This window comes from Spodoptera frugiperda, chromosome 27, assembly GCF_023101765.2.
Source record: "Spodoptera frugiperda isolate SF20-4 chromosome 27, AGI-APGP_CSIRO_Sfru_2.0, whole genome shotgun sequence".
NCBI lineage: Eukaryota > Metazoa > Arthropoda > Insecta > Lepidoptera > Noctuidae > Spodoptera > Spodoptera frugiperda.
In genome coordinates, this window is record NC_064238.1 from 10,056,031 (window position 1) to 10,066,996 (window position 10,966).

The window sequence follows — 10,966 nt, forward strand, 5'->3', positions numbered from 1 at the left end:
TTAAAAACATTAACATCAAAAGTTCAAACTAGATAGTGACATCATTGGTAAATAAAAATGTATATTTTATAAGTTACCGAAATGAGACAGTTACATTAAGTGAGTTTCAAAACATAGTAATTAATGTCAAGATATTTTGCATTTGTTTCAGCCAAAACAAGACTAAAAACAAGTTCTCTGTTATTTATTTAGAGACCGTTTATTAAAAACTACATTTTTATCAAAAAGACTTACCTTTTAATAATGTATAATTTAACAGCCTTTTAACTTTTTAAGAAGATTAAAGTAAAAAATAAAAAAAAAATAAAAATGTTTATTTCTTCAACTTATGTAAATTACAACTATATGACACTTGGAATCACCTGTTAAGCAAAGTTTTGCTTGTATTAGGTTGATTCGCTCTTCCGGTTTACAGAAGCTATACATGAAGATGAGAAATAAGGATAACTAAAAGTAATGGATATAAAACAATGTGACTATAAATAAATCAATAAAGTGTTTTAAATCAATTTATCTTAACCTTAAGTTATCTAAAGAATCATTTGAAATTATTGTAGGTACTATTTAATTTTTAAAAAATAGAAACTATAGAGAAGGCCCATAGTTCAGCAAGAGACTGCTATGGGATGTATCTGGTAATATTCTGTGAAAAATTAATAAATCCTTGTACCATCCACGTGCCAAATAAAGCTATAGTCACCTACTTACTCACCTATATCTATAAATTTTTCACTGGCCCCAGTATCATGGTCATCCAATATACCTTTTTCGATAGCCCTCAGCATAATAGGAGGACCGGCCTAAGGGTCTGAGCCCTCTCACAGCCCTCTACAAAACGTCTATGACGGGCAGAAAGACAGGGAATCTCTTTAATAAACATTGGAATAAAATATCTGGACTTTTTAGATGGTTTTAAAAAGTCAGGTTTGAAGGTCTATATTTCAATGCTGTTGAGTAAATAAATCATGATAGTTAACTTGACTGTGTTTGATCTAGTTGTCAAAAATGATAGTCAGGGGTTCACATTCCAATCTTCCCAATCCCCGATTTCCCAACAACCCTTAAATTCCTAACCCCCAAAAGGCCGGCAACACACTTTTAACGCCTCTGGTGTTTCGGGTGTCCATAGGCGATGGCGATTGCTTACCATCAGGTGATCTGTATGCTCGTTTACCGGCTTATACCATAAAAAAAATTGGTAGATATTCACACAGTAGCGAACACTGTTATTATATTCAATGTAATATCACACTATTCCCAACTATCTCCACATTGATAACATCACACCAACAACTAATAGATTCACGAATTCTCATACAAAACACGAAACAAAATTTCCCGCACTCAAAACTCTACTCTATCTCTAATAGAATAAGACTTGATTTGAATTAACAGGCGGGTGTGTGGTCGATTGTTAGTTTAATTTTAACGACAAGGTCAAATGCGTTTATAAACACACTGACAAGCGATGCTTATAGCATAGTAGATTAGTCTACATTCGTTCCTCTAGTCGCTCTAGTGAATGAAGAACAATATTTCGTTCAATTTCATTTAAAAAAACAAATTGCGCATTTATTTCTATCAAAACCGACATCAATCTCCAATTACGTATGATAGAAATTGATGCAATTGACGTTTCTGTTGTACAACACGTGCCTAATACGTTTATCAGAGTGTAATCAATACTGTGGGTGCCATGTGATATCTTTGCCTTTTAAAGTAGATATATTATACATTCGGCGATAACGTAGCTAAGGTATACGGTGTTTAAATACATTCAGTGAGTGACTATACACGTATAAACATGCAGACGACTAGAGTCAAGCCGTTTGCGTTGCTCAAACTAGTTTCTATCAACAAGGAAATTAGCAGGTTAGTTGCGATTGCCATTTCTGTACTTAATTTTACTGACAGACCTGTTCTTATCTAGATATTAATGGAAATCTAAGGACTATGAAACCGGTTTTTATTAGAGAACTGTTTGGAGTTATCTTTATCTTATACAAGCCGGATCCATTCAGTTCAATCGTTCATTCAAATTCAATGTCAATAACAATGTACGTAATAATCAGCTGTATAGCAACCGGATAAATGATGCTCAATTGTTATGTCAATCGTCGAAATTATGTTTTCGTTCATAACTCATGAACGGCTGCACCAAATTCGATAATTCTTTCTTTTTTTTGTTGCATGAAAGAAAATAAATATGAAATCAATTAGAAAGTCAGAAAATGTCACATAGACGTTCCTATATGAGCTGTGTATGTTAATTGTATAAACAAACAGTCTACAATAAATATATTAATTTAGATAATTGTATTACTTTTATTACTGTTAATTAGTTTATTAATTAAGATACGTTTATCACGGAACATGTCAGATATACGTATATATTTTTTCTATAGTTTCTTTTTCTCTATTCTCTACGGATTATTTTTTAAATTACTTATGTAGGACATTACTTATGAAGCACCTAGCTTCACTGACGGACGGACTATTATTTATTTCTTTACTAGCTTTTGCCCGCGACTTCGTTCGCGTGGAATAGTGACTTCCGGCAAATTTTTGGTTTTAACCACATAGTTCCCGATCTCGCGGGATCTCTTCAAAAATGAGATGTGGAAGATATTCCAGGGAACTCTTCAAAAATCAACATAATGAGCTCTGCGTTTGAATTTAATAGATGTATACTCACTTAGGGCATTGAAAAAATAGTTTAAAAACGGACTTAAACTAACTTAAAACTAAAGAAAGCTACGAATTACGAATTTATAACAATTAAAAAAGAAACTATATTACAACCTATCCTCTATGCTATAATAACCAAGCTTAAACTAAATAATTTAAAAGAAAGGAATTAAATCTAATCTAATTAAAAAAATTTGACTTACAATTTTATTAAAAAAACTAACTACAGTAACTACTAATAATCGATATCAAACTAAACCTACGTTAAATAGTTTAACCAAAAAACCAGGAAAACCCAACAAATAAACTTATTAATTGACAAATACAACGAAACCAATTATATATTCTAATACGAAACAGCAGGACCACTACAGACAAATAATCATACGACTGATAATACACTTTTTCTACGATAGTACCGAAGCGCTCGGCCGATATCCAACCAAATGAATGTAACGAAACCATAGCGCGATCTATTTCGATCCCAACGCCATCTATCGAGGATAAAGACAACTTGGATTGTCTTTCGGGCATTTTCTTTGTACTAAAAGTTTAATTATATTGATATTATTTTTTTCATACCTTTTTACTATTTATTTACTTTTTTTCGATGAATTAAAACAATAACATGAACCGAAGTCGTGTAACGATCGACATAGAATTATCTATACTCCGTTAGAGCATTTTCTTTGTACTAAATGTTTTATTATATTGATATTATTTTTTTCATACCTTTTTACTATTTATTTACTTTTTTTCGATGAATTAAAACAATAACATGAACCGAAGTCGTGTAACGATCGACATAGAATTATTTATAAATAATTTATTTCTTATTTTTATTTTTTGATTTTTGAAATAAAAATATATCTATGTCCTTTCTAAGGTTCTAAACTATATCTGTACCAAATTTCAACCAAATCCGTCAAATAGTTGCTTAGATTAATGGTATAAGCATAGAATGTTCGACGTGATTCTTTAATTTGACATAACTTTTTTATTTATGAACCGATTGACATGAAACAAACACTAAATGTAAATTTAAGCATCCCACAATATATTCGTGAAAACCGCATCCAACTCGGATCAGCCGTTTCTGAGATTAGCGCGCACAGACGAACAGACAAACAGACAAACAGACAAACAGACAAACAGACAAACAGACAAACAGACAAAAAAAAGTTAATTACATTTTTGGGTTCGACATCGACATAACAATAACCCCTGCTATTTTTTTTATTTTTATTTTCAATGTACAGACAGCACTTTTCTACGATTTTATTATATGTATAGATTTGTTGATATTTCAAATGTACCTGTTTATAGTTTAATTTGAATCCATGATTACTTTGACATAGCAACATATAACGAACAAAGTTGCAAGTCTGCAAATAGCACCTTTTTGTCATCCTTTCTAGTCTTTGATCTTAAACAAGATATTATGCTATTTTCAATTGTAAAATCGCCGTCATCCTTTCAGTCATTTTTGTTATATATTACATCGTCCCATATTTCGACACGTTCGAGTCTGCTCAATTTGCATTAATTATTTTATTAGCCACATGTAAGAAAGAACCAACCACCCCCCCATTCAATTCCTAAATCGGATCTATCTAACCAATATTTATCCTTTATTTTCCTTTTTTAAGAAACGAGGACCCACATTAAGACATTCTTCTGTATAACGAATGTGTTAGCAAATATACTAAAACTCATATTGGTATTATCAATTTAAGAAGAACGCAAATAATTGTTTGGTACTTACTGGAATTGAACCCTCAATTCCGCTGCAGCCTGTTTCCCAACCACTGCGCCAACAGTGCAGTCGCATGCGCATACACGTGCATTTACACGTGTATTAACAATAATATGTACTAAGCACTTGATCAAATGTTTATCTTTCATTTATTATTGTTTACAGGAGAATAGCTGTAGCAAGTACTGCAGTCAATTCAGACACGAACTTGAAACCATGGAAGGAAATTCCTGGACCTCCATCTTTGCCCGTTATTGGGCAATTACACAATTTCTTACCTGGAGGTGAGTTTCAGTAACTTTGTATCTATTCTATTGTGACTGCGTAAGTATCTCTTATTCGTTCATTTTCTTGTTAGAAGCGTTATCCTATCACGATCTTTCTTTTACGTTAATATCATTGGTAAAATCTTCTGACCATTTTCTCTTTTAAAATTTCAATTTCGAATGTTCCATTACTTCTCAAATCATCAAATCTAGAATTTGTAGTTGGTCTTGCATCTGTTATATTTATTCAGACAGCGATAATTATGTAAATATGATGTGTAAACCCAAAACCGAATTTGTTTGTTTACAATTAATTTTCACACATGGAAAACCCGATGTTTGTCTGTAGTTCATAAATATTATCTTTTTAATATTATAACTTTCGTGAAACATACTAAATTAAATATTATGTTTTTCGGGCTACTCATGTAACTATTTGACGAGGAACTCGACTTGTTTTAAACCATGCTGGAGGCTCATATACATGAGCAGCGTTCCGCGACACATATATCTTCAATATATCATAACACGTACTATATCTTCTTTTCAAATACATGACAGCTCTTTTTAAAAAGCTAAAATACATAAGTATTGTTCTATGCATAGATCTTTTTTTCTAGAATTTGCTCTACCTACGAATATTATAACTCATAAATTAATTACAATCTAATTTATATTTTCTCATTCTCGTAAAAAATTAAAATCGTTTTAGTGCTCCCATTTGTATTACATATTAAATTCACAACTGAATTCTTATTCCGTCGATTACTAAATCATATAAAACCGTTTCTTTCAGGTCAACTATACAACATTGAAGTAGTGGACACCACTTACAGACTATTCCTAAAGTATGGACCAATCGTAAGACTCGATGCACTATTGGGCAGGGCACCCATGATAATACTATTTGACCCAGAAGCTTGTGCACATGTACGTAATAAATTCTAACTTAAATTATTATCACGGCTACTATTCTCTACAGACGATTATCAACGTCAACAGCAGAATCTATAGCGGCTATTTCTCTCCTAAAGACTCTTCTATTACCCGCGGAAAGAAAGGGGCCATAACATATTTAAATACTTTACTCGGTCGTCTCCAGGCTTTAGATTTCGTTGACATTGAAGTAGGTTTCTTCTAAGAGGGGAGAATCATCTAGTGACTTCTCCCGCCTTGGGCGAAGCGAGAGGGAGTGTCAGACTCTTACTGATTAAAAACCACCCCGTTCCTACTCTTGCTTTTCGAGCCGGAGCCCCGGTAACCCCGCTAGGTAGTCCGCAGCTCCGGATCAGGCATCAGCCCTACTGGGAACCATCTGTGGTGGTCTGATGGCTCTTTGAAGCACTCGTACATTGAAGTAGGTGGCTAAGGACAAATAATATTGCGTACTTTATCGAACAATTTATCACCAATGAATAAAAGTGACAAAAATAACTGAGACCACAACAACATCGACTAGACTGGTGATACCTAATCTATATATTAATTCGTGATGCAAAAACTTTGGACCACTTTTTACGAAAATTGCGTGGACGTAGGAGCATAAAATTTGGTACACTTATAGTTTATGTGTAGGAGAAGTACAGAACGCTAATATTTTTCAAAAATAATGCTTATAAAGTACATTAAATCAATAAATAAAACATTACACACACATGCATAGTATCTGATCGTATTTGACAAAACGTCAAAATCGATAGACATTGCGATGATATTCTCACGTCTCATATGAATAGAGTTTTATAAAAGAGTTTGTTTGAGTTTGAGTTAAATAAAAATTATCCTTGAACGTATGTTAAGTGGTATTGTAAATTAAATGGTATATGGTTGAATTTCGACCACTAGGCGACCACTAGTACTGATAATTATATGCTTTGTAAGCATCTAAAAATAGCCAAATACATAGATTCAATATGTGATAAATTTAATCATTGTACATATTTTCATAGATAGGTAGTAATATGCTCAGTGACTTAACAAAAAACTGGTTAAAACACCTTCGATAGTGGAATTTGCAAACGAAACTAAATACTAGTTTCATGTAACTAGTTTATTAAAGAAAACAAACATGTTTTTACACGTCTACTTTTTACAGATATTACGAAGTGAAAACTGGCTACCGATTCGACCTGGATTTGCATCACTCGAGTACTACAGAAAAGAATTCAAGAAAAAGTTTAATAAGGATCACAATGCTCACACCACTGGTCTTATAACTGAGTAAGTTAAATAGGGTAGATGACTATTTTTTATTTTTATGTCCGTTTTGTAGATTATTTTAAAATATTAGACACGAATCTTTTATTTTTTTACGGAAACAAATACTTTCGAAGGTATATCGATTTGAATCGCCACGTGACGTTACTTCTAGGTACATTTTGAGAAATAGAAAATATTTTCACTTAATTCACCTTATTTCTAGTCACGGCGATGTATGGAAGGAGTTCAGGTCAACAGTAAATCCTGTGATGTTGCAGCCTAAGATGATCAAGCAATATACAGCAATACTTGATGAAGTAGCTCAGGATATGGTCGGAAGGTATGAAACCATTCAAATAGTAAAAATGTATATCTAACACAAGTAACTACTAAGTAATAATTCAAATTTGTTTTTCACAGAATGAAAGCCAATCGCAACGAAAAGAACATGATTAAAAATGATTTTGATAAAGAAATGAACTTATGGGCCTTGGAGTCTATTGGTACTGTGGCTCTTGGCTGCCGACTGAACTGCTTCGATCCGAACCTCCCCGCAGACTCTCCGGAGTGGCAGCTGATCCAATGCGTCCACGATCTTTTTGTTACTGCTAATGATCTCGACTTTAAGCCGAGTCTTTGGAGATATTTCGCCACACCAACCTATAAGAAAGCTATGAAGTTGTATGAGCATCATGAAAAGTAAGTTACTCTTCTTCTGTTTTTTTTGCCGTCATCTTATAGCATTAAGACACAGAAAGTTCCTCTTCAAAGGGGCATAAACTATGATGATCACTCTTTGACGGATCATAACAAATCACACACACATCAACAGCCTATAAGTGGCCACTGCTGACCAAAGGCCTCTTCTCGCACGGAGAAAGTTTGAGCATTAATCACCACACTTGGTCAAAGTGGGTTGGTGATTTCAAACTTAAAATTAGAAATTATAAGCTCAGGTTTCCTCACGAGGTTTTCCTTCACCGTTTGTCAGTGGTGACTAAATAATCTTAGAAAGTACACATAACTCGGAAAAAGTCACATTGGTACTTACCGTTGGTAGGTTTCTCCTCATGCATTAGGAGCTGGCGTCTTGAACCTCGTCACGACATAACAAATGTAGTTAATAAATTATTGCCTTCATCTTCAGCTTAACAAAACACTTCCTGAAGAAAGGAAAGGAGCAACTAAAGAACAATTCTGGAGGAGAGAATGGTGTACTGGCGAAATTGTTGGCGATCAATGAAGAAGTAGCTCACATCATGGCCAGTGACATGTTATTCGCTGGCGTAGATACGGTACTTACAACAACAAATATTATTGTTTTGGCTTAAACTGTTATCTCAATCGGTGATGATAAGAAAACTGTTTATTCATCCTTTGTCAGCAATGTATATAAAGATAAAATCGCTGTATTTTAGAGTTAGTAATTATTTTAATCATTTACCTAAACTTTTGGAATTCAATTGTTCTGTAATGCTTGAAAAAGAAGGTTTTGTGGTCCCAAAATCGTGATTCTTCTTTTCACGGAGAGGACCTTACAACCAGGCTAAATGATTGTGCCAGTCCAATGGTTGCATGTTGGCAATCTATAACCATTCTAATAATAATTGAAGAAACTTAACTTTTATTAACTATGCCAGTCCAATGGTTGCATGTTGACAATCTATAACCATTCTAATCTATATATTAATACGTGATGCAAAAACTTTGGACCGCTTTTTACGAAAATTGCGCGGACGTAGGAGCATACAATTTGGTACACTTATAGTTTATGTGTAGGAGAAGTACAGAACGCTAATATTTTTCAAAAATAATGCTTATAAAGTACATTAAATCAATAAATAAAACATTACACACACATGCATAGTATCTGATCGTATTTGACAAAACGTCAAAATCGATAGACATTGCGATGGTATTCTCACGTCTCATATGAAAAGAGTTTTATAAAAGAGTTTGTTTGAGTTTGAGTTAAATAAAAATTATCCTTGAACGTATGTTAAGTGGTATTGTAAATTAAATAAATATACATATGGTTGAATTTCGACCACTAGGCGACCACTAGTAGTTATAGAAACTTATCCTAGAATTTATTTTCCAGGCTGCAAACACAGTAACAGCTACACTTTACCTCCTGGCGAAAAATCCCGAGAAGCAAGATAAATTAAGAGAAGAACTACGCTCAGGTGACCGTAGATACCTCAGGGCATGTGTCAAAGAATCATTAAGAATTATGCCAGTGGTGTCTGGTAATATCCGAAAAACTACTAAGGAATACAGTTTGATGGGATACAAGATACCTAAAGATGTAAGTAATCTTACTTCTCTTTTTTTCTTTGGATTTTTGTCTCCTTCTAACTGTGGGTCTTCAATGATTCCAAATCCTTACTTAGACATAGCTATTCCATTCTATTGCATATATTAATTAATTAAATTATTAAAAATATTAACTATTACTAATTTAAAAAAAAACTATTCAGTGAAAAAAAAGAAATGTATATATTATACATCGTTTTGAAAATAGTTCCTATTTGTCCCCATAGATGGAGGTAGTGTTCGCTCACCGAGACATGTCGCTGTTAGAAGAATTCTACCCAAAGGCCAAGGAGTACATTCCAGAGAGGTGGATAACCAGCAAAGATGATCCTCTTCACTATGGAAACACACACCCATTCACCCATCAACCCTTTGGTTTCGGCGCCCGAAGCTGCATAGGTACCTAATGGACAAATTATTTCTATGTTTTAAATCTTAACTGCTTTGTTGGTTGAGTGGTCGCAAGTGCGACTGCCGGGCAAGGGGTCTCGGGTTCGATTCCCGGGTCGGACAAAGTATTACTTACTAGGTTTTTTTTGGGTTTTCGAAAATTTCTCGAATCTTTTTTTGGAATATCCAAACCGCAAATACCCAAGACCATAGCTCAGAAGACGACATGGTCGACTCAATCACCAAATTGTGGTCAATCTATCGAGTTAAACATAGAACAAAGACAGTGTAACTAAATCTTCACCAGTATACTTATATTACCATTATTCTCAGGTCGTCGCATAGCGGAATTGGAGATGGACATCTTTGTAGCCCGTCTGATCGAGAACTTCCAAGTAGAATGGTTCGGCCCCCCTCCAAGGATACAACAAGAATCCCTTAATTACATCAAGGGACCTTTCAACTTCATATTCAACGATGTTAAGAAGTAAAAATATAAAATGTTAATGTTCAATTTGTAAACATTAATGGAATGTATGAAATTATAATGAAAATGGACAGTCAACCAAGTTATTTAGTATACACGTAAGAATATAAAGATTAACTCATTACAGAAACAGTAGCTATTGTTACACTGCGGACTACTTAGCGGGTTACGGGGACTCCGGCTCGAAAAGCAGGAGTAGGAACAGGGTGGTTTTTAGTCAGTAAGACTTTGACACTCCCTCTCGCCTCACCCAAGGCGGGAAGAGTCACTGGATGATTTTCTCCCCATCTTAAAAAAGCTATTGTTACACAAAATTATATAGTTTTTAACTAAGCCATATCTTTTGTAACCATTGGTCGGCTCAGAAACCATTCAATAGTCTGTTTTCTTTATTTTCTTACCTGCATACCAAATTATCCTTTCTGAATGTACCTACGTTGTGACATTTTAATTTAAGTTATTGTATATATACGTAGTAATTATTATCAATGGGTAATAATGTTTTGAAATTAATGCAAACGAGCAAATAATCAAATATTTTTCATTGTAATGTGATTAGCTGAGTATGTATTAGTTTAACCTACATAATATGTAAATGTATGTATAATTGTAAATAAACGTATCCATACCTATTATATAAAAGATATTGAAATACTACAACCATTAAGAAAAATAACTAGTTAATAAAACGTTGTGATATTAAGTACCTATTACTGTTTTTAATAAATCATTTATTTACTATTCCGTTTATTTATTTATTTATTTATTAAACGACATAAAATATATGCCATATACAACCGTTAAGTAAATTAACTAGTTAATAAAACGTTGTGATATTTATAAGTACCTATTTTTTTAATAAAT

The 10,966-nt window shown here is 33.4% G+C and overlaps 1 protein-coding gene across 1 annotated transcript; it reads left to right on the forward strand.

Annotated features, from left to right (window-relative positions):
* Window positions 1-1,484: 1,484 nt before the first annotated feature.
* On the forward strand, window positions 1,485-10,843 carry LOC118263659 (cytochrome P450 CYP12A2). Its single transcript, XM_050705212.1, has 10 exons — window positions 1,485-1,872; window positions 4,610-4,728; window positions 5,507-5,640; window positions 6,806-6,930; window positions 7,133-7,249; window positions 7,330-7,608; window positions 8,057-8,204; window positions 9,011-9,217; window positions 9,453-9,624; window positions 9,949-10,843. Exons 1-10 carry the CDS (start codon window positions 1,805-1,807, stop codon window positions 10,104-10,106), a joined length of 1,527 nt encoding a protein of 508 aa, XP_050561169.1. The 5' UTR covers window positions 1,485-1,804; the 3' UTR covers window positions 10,107-10,843.
* The last annotated feature ends 123 nt before the right edge of the window (window positions 10,844-10,966 follow it).

Excerpts from the sequence above, each read along its gene's own strand:
- LOC118263659 (XM_050705212.1), top strand. The coding sequence starts at position 1,805 with ATGCAGACGACTAGAGTCAAGCCGTTTGCGTTGCTCAAACTAGTTTCT. Across the intron at positions 4,729-5,506 it reads ACACAATTTCTTACCTGGAG|GTCAACTATACAACATTGAA; the intron begins GTGAGTTTCAGT and ends CGTTTCTTTCAG. Across the intron at positions 7,609-8,056 it reads TTGTATGAGCATCATGAAAA|CTTAACAAAACACTTCCTGA; the intron begins GTAAGTTACTCT and ends CTTCATCTTCAG.